The sequence below is a fragment of the Phytophthora ramorum genome (assembly GCF_020800215.1).
Source record: "Phytophthora ramorum isolate Pr-102 chromosome Unknown Phyram_PR-102_s0004, whole genome shotgun sequence".
NCBI classification, from domain to species: Eukaryota; Oomycota; class Peronosporomycetes; order Peronosporales; family Peronosporaceae; genus Phytophthora; species Phytophthora ramorum.
Window position 1 is genome coordinate 2,253,849 of NW_027150650.1, and position 17,522 is coordinate 2,271,370.

The window sequence follows — 17,522 nt, forward strand, 5'->3', positions numbered from 1 at the left end:
CTAAGGAGGGCCATTTCTTAGGATTTGCCCAGAATACACCCCTGGCTGGAATTCAAACCTCTGGCTTCCGTGCTCCGCGCGGGACTCTACCGCTCTTCGGGCGGGAATGAGCTCGCGAGCTGGCAACTGAAACGCCGTGCCAGTAACGAATCGCCGCAATACCAGCTTGTTTGAGACACATGTGTGTCTGCCTGTAGTGCAAGCCAAACTGTTGATTGCGGGCGTAACACTGCAGCAAAGCAACCTCGCGCACTTTGAAGGTGTCTACGTGGATACGTTGCAGACATGACCACAATGCTATCGATGTCAGCCATCCTTATGTCAATCTACGCTTGGCAGTTACACGAAAAGTTCATCGTCAAGTGCTGCTGTGGTAGATGGGGGAACCTGCGCAAGAGTTTCACGAAAGCGAACGAAAGACTACCGGAAGTGGATACGAATACAGTCTCAGAAGGGATAGTTGCTAGAACGGCAATGACCCGGAGGCTAACACCAGCAAACCCAGACGCTATTTGCCGAGTTTTCTAGCAAGCCGAGCAGTGCCTCGCCCCAAGTTTACGATCGTTTCTCTCGCAGGAGCGTTGCGAATGCCTTTGCGTGCGAAACGGAGCGAATCAAAGCTAAATCCTGAAGTGTATTCTCGGATGCTGATCATTTACCGTGAGATCGCTGAAGCAGCATTGTGTACCCCTTAGTCAAGTTATTAACTGTGGCTCCATCCCATCTTGATGATTGTAGGCACATGTACTCGTTGAGATAGTATCCCGGATGTTCTCTGAGAATGCCATCGCATTATGCCGACAACGACGCAGCAACAGTTTTCAAGATCCAGGCTGCGTAGGATAGCACCGTGCTGAGCAGCCTCCTGCCTCCACCCCAGGCTTGGACGTTGGCAGTGAGTGTATCAACTCATTTCATTGTCACTTTCAAACCTGCTGCCCAACCCTCAAGTCCCCACTCCCCCCGACCATACGCATGCGTCTATCTCACATTTTCGTGGTGATCGCGGCTACCTTCGTGCTTGCCAGCGCGACGTCCACGGACTCCAACCAAGCCAAGATCTCCCAAGCGAGTTTGCCGGAAGGCCCGAGCCAGCGGCTTCTGAGGACCCACCCCACGACCTACGAAGACGGTGATTCCGAAGAAAGAGCAGGAGGTCTGAGTACCTTAGAAAAACTGAGGTTTGGTCGCATGAAGGGCGACGGCAAGACCCAGCAGGATTACGCAGCCAAGTTGGGGATTGCCGAAGCGTTGAGACTAGGGGAGACTGACAGAGCGGTTATGAATCGGCTCATTGCGACGAAGAAGTATTTGAAGTGGTTAAAATACTTCAACTATTTGAAGGATAACAAGTAGACGAAGTCTGCAGATCAAGCACGCTACCGCTGCAAGAGCATCAAGACCTGAACAAGCAGCGTCTGGCCTCGAACCAGTTGCAGATAGATTGTAAACTGATGGTTAACCCTTAATAGAGTGTCTATCATCAGAAAACATGGATACCGGTAACTCGCATCTAGACTGTAGACTGTGGCATTTGCGGAGAACGAACCAGAGAAATACTGCCTCCTCATTGCAGGCTGCATTTAATACAGGTGGCTGTGGACCAAAAAGGCGACACTGCTGTGGCTGTTCACCATGTGCAACGCCATAACCATCACCTCAATAATGCATTTTCAAGCTTGCTTTACACTCGTTTACGAGAGACGGTCGTGGGCACCAAGGAACGGGCCTCCAGCACCGTAAAATCAGAATCGAGCACCAAAGTCATAACGGGACTTTAGCACCGCAATATTTAAACTTCAGCACCGCCGATACGGACGGAGTAGATTGTGCCGATTAAAAAAAGATACATGAGCACCACTCGGGGGGGGGGAGATAATTCAACACCACGTTTCTGGTTTAACTCCACCAGGGCTTTGGACCAGAGATGTGGGCAGCACCACCAAAAATGGCGAGGGTCCAAAAAATTGCGAACGTAGACGTAGCTTGGGAGTGGTAGGAAAGAAATCCGAAAGTGAGTTCCATTGAGCTAGTTGCCTGTCTTGCTTCTCTTCTCGTCTCCTCATAATCACTGCTCCAAATACCACCTACTCATCGTAAGATGTAGCTGGAATGCTGAATGTAACGGACGAAGTGCAATCACAACACAAATCATCAGCTGTATCGTATATCACCACCACGAAAAAGTAGGAGCTTGTAGTGCTGCGGGAACGGCAAAAGGCACGTAGCAAAAGTAAGAGAGGTTTGGCGGTCCATATACGCATTCTATCATGATACCCAAAGCCTATTGATTTAATTATAAAAGACGAATAGCACTAGTATGCTATTCGGGGGGGGGGGGGGGGGGGGGGGGGTAATGAGGTCCTCTATTTGTGTTTAACTAGAAACTATAGAGCCCTGAAAGTCGCTGGGGGCGTCGAAGCCCAATATCTCTTTGGGACTTTAACCCAATGTTGATGTATCGAGGCCGAGGTGAACGGCAGATGAACTTTACGGAAGCAGGAGGGTCACCAAGATCTCCCGCCACGGTGGATCACGATAATCGTGCAACACGAAGGCTCCACCAAGTCCTCCTCGTTTTGGTGGGCAGACTTGAACACTTGAGGGTCACCACGTCCTCAGTGGTTTGGTGCTGGGTCAGAATCGCTACGGGGCACCAGGTCCGTCGCGATGTGGTGGGAAATCTTAATCACGGGAGGGGTCACCATGCCCTCCGTGCCTTGGTACTTTAGCAGCTTGGTAGTAATCCTTGCTTTCCTCTTCCAATTGCCCTTCGAAGTCAACACACTTGTTCGAAGCAGGCTGAACTGGCTGGGGCACGTGGGAGGGTCGCAGATCCGCTGGCACAGCTTCCGGGGGTTAGTACGCGTACCTTGAAAAGTGTCTAGGGCGGTTGCTGGCTTTGCAGCTAAACACACGCCGCGCGGGGACAGGGGGCAGAGGACACGGCGTCCGGAACCGAGTTACCAATTCGGTCGTTGCCCGGGGGCGAGAACGTGTCTTGCCTGGTCCTGCCATCTTCCGACCGCCGAAGTTGACAAACAGAGCTCTCTTGCCGACTCAGGAGAAGACTTCGCTTGCGTAGAACTAGTCGCACTTCAGCCAAGAGCGAAGCTGGGAACAAATACAATCCGGAGCTGAATCTCAGTAGAGCAGTGCGGCCTCCGCACAGTTCACTGCCGTTAAACCGCGTCATCAAAGCAGTCACCTCGTTAGAGCTGAGGGGAGACGAGTGCTTGGATCACTATGATGCTTGAGCTGTCCGAGCGCGAGGGTGTACCATGTCCTGGCGCCTTGGTAGATAACTGGAACACTGGAGGGGTTACCGGATCCTCCGTGCTTTGGCAGCGAGATCTTGAACGCGATGGGTCCGCCAGGTCCGTCGCGGCTTGGTGTGTGATCTTGTGTACACGCAGGGGTCACCAGGCCCCACATGCTGCAGCGTAGTTGATAATCTTGGTGGTATTCGCCAAGCACGGCGCTGCTTCCGCGCCCGGCGTACAGGAACACCCCATCCCTTCTTCTCGGCCCCACGCGGGGGGACTTCGCATCCGAAAAGGGGGATCCTCCGAAGAGGCGCTGGAGGTATTCCGGAGACCACTTTAGCCAATCGGCGCGAATTGCGAAGTGGCCAGATGTTTCATACTCGCTCGCGCATTGGCAAAAGCCCTGCGCGTTTTAGCGCGTCCCGAAGAACCATTCGGCTGGTCTGCTATACGTTGCGTATGACGATCTGGTATGCTACACACACCACCCGTTATTTCCTGATTGGATGACCCTTCCTCGAAGCTGATGCGCGATTGTGTTGTCTCCGCGAACACTCGTTTATCCGTCTGCTTTTTAGCTGCTTCACTTGGTTGGGGGGGGGGGGGGGGGGGGGGGGCACATTGCTGTCGGCAGAGTCATCAGGCCCATGGTTTCTCTGCTATTGAGTCGAGATCGCCATCTTCGCTTGGCAGTCAAGATCGCCGGCGGCTTGGATCGTGATGCCAAGGTCCCGCTAGACTTCGTGGCTCTGCGTCAGAGGCTGCATCATTGCACGCCCATACATAAGGTAGACGTTAGAGCCCCCCCCCCCCCCTGATTCTAGGTTTTAGAGATTAATAACTTACGGTTTAAAATATATTTCCGGTCTTCTTATGACCATGCACGCCAGTTCACAGTGCAACTGTCGTGATACTGGTACCGGAGCATACACAGAATTGATACAGAACCTACATTTTTCAGTACAGATTTCCGATGAACCTATCCGTACCCCCAAAAATCGGGCGGAAAACTCCGGAAACCCGTCAATCGATTGGACGGGTGTATTAGTCCACTTAACTTCTGCAACCGATTCGAACGTTTTTAATCTTGCACTTACGGGCTCAGATTAAGAAATTAAGGTAGCTCTACATGTATCATCCTGCATACATTTAAACCGAATAAGCCAGTACACGTATATGATCAAGTCGATTCAAACATTCGTTTCACGATAAAGGCGCTTTAAAGTAATTTTAAGGCCAAGTTCTATTGTTGTAATAACGGCGCAGTAATGAGTGCAGTTGTCCTTCCGACTGAGACTGCAGAAATTCTCGAAGTCACATGACGATGTTCCTGACTGGGTGTTACAGTTGCATAACTAATGTACCCGTCCCGTACGTTTTATGAACTTCTTGATACGTAATATGACGTTGAGTATCCTCTACTGGGGCTCCTAAACGGCTACTCCGATCGAAGAGACATCTGCTCGTTGAATCCTGGCGAGGTCTTCTTGTTAAAGTATGCATCTCCGACGAGCCTACGCTTTATCATAGTGCTAAAGCAGTACTAGGGATTTGTATCCCGTGCAATGTAGACCAGTCAAGGTATGACAGATAAGGGGATATTATCCCCGCCGAGGACTTCCAGTCCTCCCTTCTCATCTTCTTCTCCAATACACAAGCCACCTTCCAGGCTGACTTCCTCCTCAAGAACCCTCTCTTACCTTACTCTTCGCGCTATCCTCCGATGTCCTAGTACTCTGCAAATCATTACTTAAACACTTCTTGACGACGAGCTTGTGATGTGACCAATCGCTTCCTCTATCCCAGCTGATTCCCGCAAGTGAGCTGAGCTCACTGCGCTGCCCCTTCCCTATCTCATTCGTTTCTCAGTGAGGTACATTGATGTAATTTACCTCTATCACTAACGACTTCCTATGTCCGTTCTGCCGGCTACCTCTTGATCAGCCGTCAGCTTTTGGGCACCGCTCTGCTGATGGCAGATCGATTCCCCTGGCCGTCCCTTAAGGAACAGCACTGGCACCCCTTGTCTGGTGTTCTGCACCATACTCCAAATGCCAATGCCCGACGTCTCCGTCCACCAGTTCATTGACTCGTGTCCATTGGGCTGGGTGTGCTCGACCCTCTTCTATTGTGGTTTGCCAACTCCGCTTCGTGTCCATGACCTGGTTGGCCAACCAGTCGGGTATCATATTGCGTTCTCTGCGGTGGTGGGTCCACGTTAGGACCACTACCGTCGCCAGCTTCCGTATGCTTTGCCAATACAGAGTGTTGAAGTGAGCTGCTTTTGATGGGTTTCTGGCCCGATGTTGCCTGACTATCATGGCACTATCTCCAACCACATGTACAGGGGAATAACCCTCTTCTCCGCAGGCCGTCAACCCCACATACAGTCCCATATTTTCTGCAACGTTGTTCGTGGTCGATTTGGCCACGTACGACATACTCTCCACCCAGACCACTTGATATGGCCCGGGATGCCCTGCAATGCGCACCACAACTGCCCCTGCACCACCCGGCCCTGGGTTACATCTGGAGCCTCCATCGAAGAAAAGGAGGTAGCTGCATCCCTCCGTTTGCACTTGCTGGGGAATATAGTGGCGGTCTTCCTCTAGGACCTGAGCGACAACCGCCGTTGCTTGCTCCAAAAGTTTCATGTGTTTGGGCATCTGTATGTGTTTTGTGCATGGTGGGATACCCCACTCGTAGCCTATTAGCAAAACTCTTCGCGTGATATTGCTCCGTTACGTTGTTCATCTGGTCAAAGTGTTGTACCCGCCACCTCGAAACCGCATGGAAGTAGAGCGCTGCCCCGAGACGCCAACAGCCTTCGACCAACTTAGCTATTCCCTATCTCTATCTGGATTTGCTTGTGAGACAACTGGGGTCGTATTACGCTCCGCTCGGGTTCGGCTTGATGCGCTCGCTTTGCGCTACGTGTATGCCCTCCCAGACGCATGTGTACAAGGGGGATGCTCCAGGCAGCTGGCACTCTCATTCTCCAGAGCGCGTACGACGGACATTTATTATGGTTAGAGCTGTCGCCATAGTTAAGCTTAACCTGCTTAACAACTACTTTTCGAACATCCTTTGAATCCAAGACTCCAAGCAATAGAATAGCGATCGAAGGCAATGGAAGAGCTCCGGTCTCAAGACCGGACGTTGTGCTCACCATGCATATCGGGGCGTATTCGCCCTATGCGCGGCAGCATCAGTCGTAGTAGCTCTATAAAGGCCTGTTCAACTCTAGATTCCTGTTCGGAGCCTAGGCCACGCTTGGGAGATTCGTATGGAGCTTCAAGCCTGACTCCGATCTCCGATTGCTACCCGCTACGCTGCCGTTCCAGCACACCTCAAGCCAACGATTACGGTATAGCCCCCAATACTCCAATTTCTGATAGTAAATGACAGCGGCATCCTCCGTTACCGGTAATACGACTATCCCAGCTCGTTTGAGATACAAGTGTGTCTACCTGTGGACCACAGGCTGTGGTGCAAGCGAAACTGTTGATTGCGGGCGTAACACTCCAGCAAAGCAAACTACGTGGATGCGCTGCCACAATTTTAGACGCGACCATGATGCTATCGAAATCAGCCATCGTTCCAAGTGCTGCTGCGGTAGATGGGGGAACCTGCGCAAGAGTTTCACGAAAGCGAACGATAGGCTACCGGAAGTGGATACGAATACAGTTTCAGAAGGGATAGTTGTTAGAACGGCAATGAGCCGGAGGCTAATACCAACAAACCCAGACGCTATTTGCCGAGTTTTCTAGCAAGCCGAGCAATGCCTCGCCCCGAGTTTATAACCGTTTCTCTCGCAGGAGCGTTGCGAATGCCTTTGCGTGCGAAACGGAGCGAATCAAAGCTAAATCCTGAATTGTATTCTCGGATGCTGATCATTTATCGTGAGATCGTCGAAACAGCATTGTTTACCCCTTAGTCAAGTTATTAACTGTGGCTCCATCCCATCTTGATGATTGTAGGCACATGTACTCGTTGAGATAGTATCCCGGATGTTCTCTGAGAATGCCATCGCATTATGCCGACAACGACGCAGCAACAGTTTTCAAGATCCAGGCTGCGTAGGATAGCACCGTGCTGAGCAGCCTCCTGCCTCCACCCCAGGCTTGGACGTTGGCAGTGAGTGTATCAACTCATTTCATTGTCACTTTCAAACCTGCTGCCCAACCCTCAAGTCCCCACTCCCCCCGACCATACGCATGCGTCTATCTCACATTTTCGTGGTGATCGCGGCTACTTTCCTGCTTGCCAGCGCGACGCCCACGGACTCCAACCAAGCCAAGATCTCCCAAGCGAGTTTGCCGGAAGGGCCGAGCCAGCGGCTTCTGAGGACCCACCCCACGACCTACGAAGACGATGATTCCGAAGAGCGAGGTGGTCCTCCGACTATGCTTGAAAAACTGAACTTCAAGATAATGAAAAGGGCTGGTAAGACCGCTGACGACTACGCTGAAGAATTGGGCATTGCCGCCGCCATGAGGGAAGTGCAGCGTACCGGAAGGGGTGTGCTTGAGTTGCAGCTAACCCAGGCGTACGCAGACTACATCAAATACTTCAACTATTTGAAGAAAAAAAAGTAGACGAAGTCTGCAGAGCAACCAAGCCTACCGTTGCAAGCGTATCACGTCAGCGTCTGGCCTCGAACCAGTTGCAGATAGATTGTAAACTGATGATTAACCCTTAATAGAGTGTATATCATCAGAAAACATGGATACCGATAACTCGCATCTAGACTGTAGATTGTGGCATTTGCGGAGAACGAACCAGCGTAATACTGCCTCCTCATTGCAGGCTGCATTTAATACAGGTGGCTGTGGACCAAAAAGGCGACACTGCTGTGGCTGTTCACCATGTGCAACACCATAACCATCACCTCAATAATGCATTTTCAAGCTTGCTTTACACTCATTTACGAGAGGCGGTCGTGGGCACCAAGGAATGGGACTACAGCACCGCAAAAATCAGAACCGAGCACCAAATTCAAAAGGGGGCTTAAGCACCGCAATATTTAAACTTCAGTATCATCGATGCGGACGCCAGGGCCGTCGCGATTTATAAAGATACATGTAGCTCAACTTGGCAGACTGCCGATTTACCAGGGCACAAAGCGGCAGCCTATCGATTTACACGGGTTGCACAACGCGGCAGTATGTCAACTTGTACACATACTAGGTGAAGCGCGCTAGCTGCTCTCATTGAGCTGGCTGCCGGCCGTCGACATATCACACAAAAATCGGGATGGAACCCTACCAAAACACTGGCAATCAATTTACCGCACGGCTCACAACGTGCACTCGAATTATTTCACTGGCATCTGCGAATCCACAATCAGCGCATCGCCGTGACGGAAGGCCTGCCGCGTAGTATGTCGTCGTAGGTACTGTATTTCCGAACTTGAACGCAGACAACCCGCCGGCGCAACTCTGGCACCGGTACTCGACGATCCTGTCGTTCTCGCTTGACTTTGTGTGGGATCACTGCTCCTAACGTTATTGTGCTTTGCAATGCGTGTGTCCTTTTCACTTATCGTTACGGTCGAATTATAAAAGCTGGAGCTCAATATAAATGGAGATGGCGAAAAAGATAGGACCATTCTACTTGATAATAGTTCGAAAGGTTGGATTTAGGCATCGAAAGCCCTCGAATTGCAGTTTTAAATCGGCAATTCGGGCCGATTTATAATAAATCCATCTCTCCGTCTGTCCGACTTATAATGCACCACTTTCATACTCATTATAAAGCATAGCGGCGCCAGTTTTCGGACACAGGTCACTTCGCTTTTCGCGCCCTCTGGCACAAGTGGTTTCAAGAATACCTCCAGCGCCTCTTCGGAAGATCTCGCTTCTCGGACGAAGTCCCCCCAACGTGGGGCCGGGAATGGGAGATGGGGTGTTCCTGTACGCCGGGCACGGACGCGGCGCCGTGCCTGGTGTCTGCCACCAAGACTGATATCAACATCGCCGCAGCATGTGGGACCTGGTGACCTCCACGTGTGTCCAAGACCCACACCAAGACACACCGGACATGGCGGCCCCGTACTGCCCAAGAAGAAAAATTAAATCGCCAAGGCGCACCGAGGACCTGGTAACCCTCGGAGCGCTCCAAACAAGCACATACCACGGCGCGTTGACATGGTGAACCATCGCGCTTACGCAACCCAAACACCAAAGCACGGAGGGCCTGGTGACCCCCACGTGTTCAAGATCTCACACACCAAGACGCCTCGGGCCTGGTGAGCCCCTCGCGTTCTCGTTCAAGCACCAAGCACAGAGGAGATGGGACCCCTCTATGCTCACGATTTCCCCTCCCCAGAGTGCAACACAGCAGTCCATATACGAACCTCTTGACATGACGGCCCGCTTATTGACAGCAGAAGGACTTCAGCAAAGCCCAAATATAGCGGAAACGGAGCCACACGGAGTTAAGAGCTGGTTACTCTACACGTGAAGCCGCAGCTGTGCCCGAGAGGGTTAACCCTTCCTAGCGGATACGGAGGCTTACCATGCAAGAGCCTGAAATACTCGCCTTGGCGTGAAGACCCAAATCGACCGAACAAGACCTCAGAGAGGATCCGCTGTAACGGATATGGAACACCCACCACATGCAAGACCGAAGGAAAGACCGAAGTGAAAAAATCTTCGAGGAAGACAGGCAGATCTTTTAGAACTGCCTAAAGGCGTCTATAGAAAACAAACATTAACATCAAGTAGACGGCCGACTAACACCACAGTTTTCGGACACAGGAATTCGTGGATGCAGATCATCTTCGAACTAGTTCAGTTTCCAATGACCTTGTTCGCGCACAAGTGCAGCATGTACTCTCAAGACTTTCGGTGGCGAACCATCTTTCTCATTCATGTGTATGTATTTGTACGCAGTATGTTAGTGATATATTTGACCCGAATGTGCGAACCCTGCGGCCTTATTTTTAACTAACGGTGTAGTCGAAGACGGAAAGGAAACGAGCCGCTCGTCACGATGGCCGTGTGATGTAGTAGCTAGTACGTAAAAGGCCATCCTGCATTTTACTTAGAGGGTCAACCGACGACATCTTGATTTTAGTAAAGGAACACAATACTGACTGGGCGAACTTACTCGAGGCGGAGCAACTTTTCTCACTGGTGTGCAGCAGCGCACCACGATACAGGAACCGCTAGTACGTACACAGACGAAGCTAAAGAGTCATCGCAAACATAGCAACATTAGAGCGGTCGCAGCCGGCGACAACTTGGCGTCCTTCAAGGGACTCACCGCCACCGAAGTGATCGTTTTAGCAGGTACGGAAAAGCCAATATAAGGAACGTTTTAGCTCCTTTCGCGTGTTTATGGCTACCAAAGAGCCTCATTCGTTCTGGGCATTCACCAGAAAGCATTTTGTTGTAAATCATCTGTCTCCCGAGCATCAGTGCCCGATTTCACCGCACTCTCAGCAGCAATTGGAGACAGCGACCAAGAAGAAACGCAGGCAAGCAAAAGTCGATTCTCAATTGACAGTATATCGGGTAGTCTACCTTCACGCTCGAGCGCAGAAGCATAACGAAAAATTCAAGCGCCGCACTCGTGAGATGGAGGGCCCTAATAGGCGCAATGGAAAACGGGCAAGGCAAAAGGCGAAGCGCAAAATTAGCGAGTATACAGCATGGTGTAGGCTTCATTGCACGAGCGCCGTAACCAACAAGTTGTGAAGTACACTTCACAGTGTGTGCAGATTGCTTAGTACACGCGCGGTGAGAAGCAGAACCATCTTGACCAAATTCGTCGACAGTTCGCTCGTGGGTGGAATAGCGTTCGCAGGGTTTTAGGGGCAAGGAGAAACGTGCTAAGGTAAACGGCCAGTTTAAGGCCAGTAAAAGACGACTAATTTTGATGGTCCATAATTTTTGAAGGACATCGAGTTTGGGAGTTTCACGCACAGTTCCAGCTCCTACATCATTTCAGCTATTTTGCATAACTTTATGGGTCTCAAGTCAATCGATGGAAGAAGACCTTCGGTTTTGGCCTTATATCAGTTTAAGACCGCGATTAGACTTGGGTAAAGTCGAGTTTAGTTCGAGATGCGTATTAGATCATAAAGCATATAAAATATGAGGTATCCAGTTAGACGATGGCTTCGACCATACTGGGTCATCAACTTGCTCGGCTGGAGGAGAGTCTGGTTTCTGTTGAGATTGCTTCTTTAACTGCTGTTTCCGTTTGCTTTTCGCTCATATGTTCCTTGCTCAGCGGGAAAATACCACAGCTTCTAAACCCAGCAAGTTCTTCTCGGCATTGTAGCGGTTGCTGGTACGACGACGAGTGAGATAAACAATGGAAGGGAAAGGTGGAAACACATGACGATCTAAACATAGACAACGAGACGACTCTAATTTTATTCTGCCACTTTCATTGGGTAAAACATTGTTGGCCTTAAACTAGTTCCGCGGCCTTAAACCGGCCGTTTACCTTACTCGAGTGTTCGGCAGCGGCAGATAACACAAACGAACGAAGAGAAAAAGAAGTTGGTAGGGGTGAGAAGCGACTGATATCGGGTAAAAGATTAACAGCATGGAAACAGAGGACTAGTTACGTGCCGAGAAGAAACTACAGCCCGCGCCGTTGAAAGAGCTTTCGTTTGCCATGCAGGGCGAGCGGCTGCAGTACGGAACGCCAGCACAAATGCAACTGGGACAGAACCTCCACGCTCTTCAGAAAGAAATCAAATTTCTTATGCAACATGAAGTATCGATGGTCTTCTCCTATCCAAGCGCACTCGTTAAATGTCGACAGCGTGTTCAACAGCTCTAACCATGGACGTTAAGCTTCGCAGGTCGAAGACGAGGAGGGACCTTCGGGAAGTCCGGTTGTTTGCCGGTATTTAGGATCTTGCCGGTATACCACAAACCCTTGTTCTTGAACGTGTTGTATTCTCCTGGAAACTTCTTCAGCTTTAGAAAGCCCCAACCCCGCTCTTCCTGATCGTCCGATGCGGAGTCGTCTTCATCCGAGGAGCTATCGTCGTCACCAGAGTCTTGCGTTGTTTGAGCCTCGTCCGACTGCTTGGAGTCGTCGTCTACGCGCCGAATGAGGAACTTCTTGCCGCCGCTCTGGACGTAGACTCCGTTGGATTTTTCATTGCTTTCGGGGGAGGTGATGGTGAAGGGTTTCTTTTCGATGGAGCCGGCAGTAGCTGGCTCAGCGTTGGCGCTTGCGAGGAGTGTAGCTAAAGTGGCGAATACGACGTAGCCCACGCGCATGATTCGTGTTGAGTGCTGGCTGCGGAGAGTAGATTGAAATGTGATCGTCAGGTATGGTTGTAAGGTGGCAGTCATTGCAGTGCCACCAACGTTAATCGTCGATGATATCAAAAAGGGATGGGACTTCCACCAGGTGATCTGTTCTCAGTTTGTTTGAGGCCAGTACGTGCGGAAAAACAGATAAAGTCAAGCCTTCTAGAAATTAACACGCCCAACTGATACGAGCTCGTGCATCCAGCATTGCATGTACTGGCTTACATGTATACACGATCGAATTGTTATTATAATAGGGGAGATAATTGATGAGAGTTCAGGGCCAGCTTAGCGAGGAAATGAGTGCAAATATGGACACTACAGTACTAGTATTATAGAAGTGAATCCGCTGATTGGGACGCACATCAGTAGATGTGTACTGGATGCATAGTCATTTTTTAAGTCGCATAATGATCTGCTTACTCTTCGAGCAGTACCTTGTTCTGTATACAGAACCGTATTCCGTTGTACAATGGTACGTCGAAGTATCACTGTTTGCGTGACTGCAGTTTTGAAGAGAATTCACGCCATCCACGATGACAGACCACATTTGGACAGTACGTACAGATGGAACAAGTAGTGTACCCTATTAATACCGCCTAACACATATGATAGAACACACACCAGTTGCATCAGGGTTGGTGTATCAGCTGGGAATACCGGAAAGATCAAGTACAGCCAGTCCCAAACATTCTAATTAAGGCATACGGTGAATAATATTCAGCTACCGCGGTCGACTGTCCTTCTCTCGCGAAGAAAGGCCTTTCGCCAGCTCCACGACGCCTTAAAGCCACTCGGGAGACGTCTACTACCGTGCGCGCCAAATCGATAGGACCCCGAATTTCGGAGCAGATCGTTGCCGATAACTCGGCTTCTACTGCGAATTAGAGACTGCGATTTCGATATGTTGCTGCTGTCATGCATACCAAGAGCAGGCTTGCGCTAACAACTGCGAATTCGACACCCTTGGCAGGGCTGGTATACAGATTGCAGGTTTTGACAAGAGCGACAAAATATGTACCACATCCTTTTTCTGGCGAAACCTACACGTTTTATGTGACTTCATACAAACTTCTACATTAAAAGTTCGTACTTAGTAAGGCCACCCTTCTGCTTGATGACAGCAAGGCAACGGCGAGGCATGGACTCCACGAGCTTGAGTAAGTACTCCTGCTCGATGGAGTTCCACGCAGTCATGATGGCTGCTTCCAGCTCGACAACTGTATTATATTGGCGGCCATGGGTATACACCCGAGCCGCCATTACAGACCAGACGTTCTCGATTGGATTGCAGTCTGGAGAGCGAGCCGGCCACACCATGGTGTTAACTTCCATTTCTTGCAAGAACCCCGTCGTCTCACGCGATGCGTGAATCGACGCGTTATCTTGCTGGAAAATGAAGTCAACACCATGGTTAGAGTGAGCAAAAGGAAGCATATACTCAGACACAGTATAGATGTAGTCACCAGAGTTTTGTCGCCCTCTTAATACGGCCAGCTCGCTCTTACCTTGGGCACTGAATGCCCCCCAGACCATGACGCTCCCTCCACCATTCTGACGCCGCACAAATGACTGAGCCGGCCGTCACATGTCTCGCCAATAGTACTTGAAACCATCTGGTCCATCCAGGTTGAACTTTTTTTCATCGGAAAATACAGTATATTGCCATATTCCTACATGCAATGACAGCTAGTTAGAATCGCCAACACAATAAAGCAACAACACGAACAAATTTACTTGGGTTCAGTATATGCTCCTCAGCCCACGCCATTCGAGCGGCCTTGTGTGCCGCAGTCAAGGGCAGCGTGCGGTCCATCTTGGTGTAAACCAGATGGTCCACACGCTGAAGCATCCTCTGTATCGTTCGCACGGAGGCCTTGATCGCGAGCTTGGTCTTGAGCTCCGCTGCGAAGTGTTCTCCGGACGCCGCCGTGCGAACCAGCACACGCACTTTCCTCTCGGTTAGTGCTAACCGACGCCCTGCCCTTGGCTTGTCGCAGCCGCTGTCTGTCTGCGGTCCTCGCTCGGTCTTGATAGCCCTCCGCACACAGGTGCGAGAGCGGCCGGTTTTTCTTAAGATGTCGTGTAGCGAGACCCCGCCGTCGTGGAGCCCGATGATCCACCAATACTCTTGGTTGGTGAGGGCTTTACCACGGCCCATTGAAAAATGAGAGGCTGACAACCACGATTAAAGCAGCAGTGAGCTGCTCAACAACAAGTTTCCTCCATTCCTCTGACCAGTAGTGACATTCATTCTTTTAATATAGAATTTTGTATGAAGTCGCATAAAACGTGTAGGTTTCGCCAGAAAAAGGATATGGTACTATATTTTGTCGCTCTTGTCAAAACCTGCAATCTGTATACCAGCCCTGCCAAGGGTGTCGAATTCGCAGTTGTTAGCGCAAGCCCGCTCTTGGTATGCATGACAGCAGCAACATATCTAAATAGCAGTCTCTAATTCGCAGTAGAAGCCGAGTTATCGGCAACGATCTGCTCCGAAATTCGGGGTCCTATCGATTTGGCGCGCACGGTACCCTGGTAGAGCTCCTGGGCCTGCAGCTTTAGCATCATGCCTGTCACAGGAACCCCGTCCGCTCGCAGCTCATTAATCCATCGGATCAACTGCTCTTCCGTCTGGACGGAGAGCGTAGAACCCATGCCGAGGCTACACCCTCGCTGGTGAAAGCGAGCACCCTGAGCACACTTCCTCTCAATCACAGCGTGTAGCTTCTTCCAAGCGTTGACCTGGCGTCTCTTAGCGTTAACTTTGACATCAGGAAAAAAACTTAGCGACGGTTCTACCAGCGTAGATTTATCTAAGAACTTTAGCACGGGCAATTTGAACTCGTATGCCACGGCAATGGGCTTGTATTGCTTCAACCACGTCTTTCCGCCATCCTTAAGTCGTGTCCTTCCCTTTTGAGCCATCACAAAGTGAGCGAAGAGCATGACGAGCGGCTAGCAATGGACGTGACTGTCAGCGAAGCTGTGGGAGCCCTAACATGATATTCACGGTAATATCGTCATATTTTGTTGTGTGCTTTGTGAGATATGGTTTCTCAAGAAGCGCATTCATTGAGTATTCGGAAAGTGACCACATGATATATCCGTGCTCTATGATAAGTGCTGTGCGATACTTGTGTGTTCTCCGGATTTTATATCCAGAGTCCAGTCTACCAATCGAGGTCTGATTCCTTGCATTTCTAATATCTTTCCTAATATGAACTGAGTGCTTTAACGAAACAAGCTTAAAATGCCGCCTATATTTGATATCTGGATATTTTGTTTTGTGTTTGTGACAGTTGATCCATCCGCAGGAGATTTAGGACAAGACACTTGTATGATATGATATCATCTATCATCTTATTTTACCTGCAGCATATGATTTATCCAAAATATTCGAGTAAAATTCGTATTTTGTCCCTTTACGGCCAACACGTTTTACCGTGGCTTTAAAAAAAAAAAAAAACTTTTGGAGCACTTACCTGTTCAATCCCTTTAAGTACGAAATGTGGGCAATATGGCCAGGTTATGGGCATCCATAGTCAAACTCTGTGCTTTTGGCGAGTCACCAGAGAATCAACTCGAACGACCAGGGTTAGAAAGCTTCAGAACATCACACAGTTGTAGGCGCCATGGTGGTCCGATTTTATCGCTTAAATTCTGCGTAAAAAAAAGAAATTAGAACTGCCATTTATAGATTGTTTTGTTTGCAGACAACGACGATGAAATCCGCCCCTCTGAATTACATCCAATACTCAAACTGAAGAGTTTGAGTGTATTTATAGCCAGGGTACCACAACTAAGGAAATATTTATTCGGAGGGAACCGCTACGAAATTCTACCACAACTATGGACTCAGATTTTGAAACCCCAGGCCCTTGCAGAAGCAAAACCAACCTCCGAGTTGCGGCAACGACAATGGGTAGTGAGCTCGGTGTTGAGGCCGCTTACGCAAACACCGACCAGTTCTGGCTTGCCTGTACCATCTCGGGCATGTGACCTCTTCCACTTGGGTTTGAAGACGACCAGGGCACGCAGCTCGCAATTATCCTGCTCGTTTTCACGTTTCGCTATCGATACGTCGGCAGAACAGATTGATTCCCACAGCCTCGATGTAGCGGGATTACGTATAAGAGCGACCTTGTCATTCTTGCGTGATGTGGTAACATGCCAAACACCATCTCTACGTCATTGATGGTGTGTAGCACACCACCACCGCGTCATCGACGTTGGCAGCCATCCAATTGGGTTAATGCACATACTATATAGGTTAAACAATCGGTGACTCAGAAATTGTATTGCAGGCCAATTTCAGGACCACCTATAAATATATTCAGTCCTAAATCTACACTGTATGAACTAATAGTTCCTCCGAGTCCATTAGCTTATGATCTGTCATTCACTAGAAGTTTGTATTCTTCTTAGCACGCTTTCTTCTAGCAAGGTGCTGTGTAACCGTCACACTTGGTAGCACTTGTAGCCAACTCTACGCCTACGCAGATGTATTGGAGTACCTGGTCTCGAGCGTTGAGCCACCATGGATCGCAGTGTGCTTCCTCACTTGAACGACTCGCAGGTCGAGTGCTTTTGGAAGATGACGGGCATCTTCGGGATGGATGCCCTCCAGGGCTTCGCTTGGCGACGTCGACACACGCCGAGCAAGTCAAACATGTAACCGCATTCGACGCCTACAAAGCAGGGGCTCATTGCGCATATGCGATGCCGTCTGCAGGCTCCCACGCTGGAGACAAGACCGATGCGGCCAAAGCCGTTGAGGCTGAAAGTTAAGCCATAAGAGAGCAAAGAGGGAGAAACCTCTATTTCTAGGTTCGAGAGGTGGAGCACGCGATGGACGCAGCTCTCCTCTCGAACAAGCGACTCCGAGTCGCGCCAAGACATGCACATATACCCGCGAGGCGAGAACACCAGGATGCTTCACATCCTTGATCCTGCTGGGCGAACAGATCAA

At 50.1% G+C, this 17,522-nt stretch overlaps 3 protein-coding genes across 3 annotated transcripts; 2 read left to right on the forward strand and 1 right to left on the reverse strand.

Moving 5' to 3' along the window:
- Nucleotides 1–975: 975 nt before the first annotated feature.
- KRP23_5238 (RxLR effector protein) lies at nt 976–1,356 on the forward strand (the record flags this gene model as incomplete). Its single annotated transcript, XM_067895865.1, has 1 exon — nt 976–1,356. One exon carries the CDS (start codon nt 976–978, stop codon nt 1,354–1,356), a length of 381 nt encoding a protein of 126 aa, XP_067746843.1.
- A 6,127-nt stretch (nt 1,357–7,483) lies between these two features.
- KRP23_5239 (RxLR effector protein) lies at nt 7,484–7,864 on the forward strand (the record flags this gene model as incomplete). The annotated part of the gene is made up of 1 exon (XM_067895866.1): nt 7,484–7,864. The coding sequence occupies one exon, from the start codon at nt 7,484–7,486 to the stop codon at nt 7,862–7,864; it is 381 nt and encodes a 126-aa protein (XP_067746844.1).
- A 4,200-nt stretch (nt 7,865–12,064) lies between these two features.
- KRP23_5240 (uncharacterized protein) lies at nt 12,065–12,517 on the reverse strand (the record flags this gene model as incomplete). Its single annotated transcript, XM_067890284.1, has 1 exon — nt 12,065–12,517. One exon carries the CDS (start codon nt 12,515–12,517, stop codon nt 12,065–12,067), a length of 453 nt encoding a protein of 150 aa, XP_067746845.1.
- Nucleotides 12,518–17,522: the final 5,005 nt, after the last annotated feature.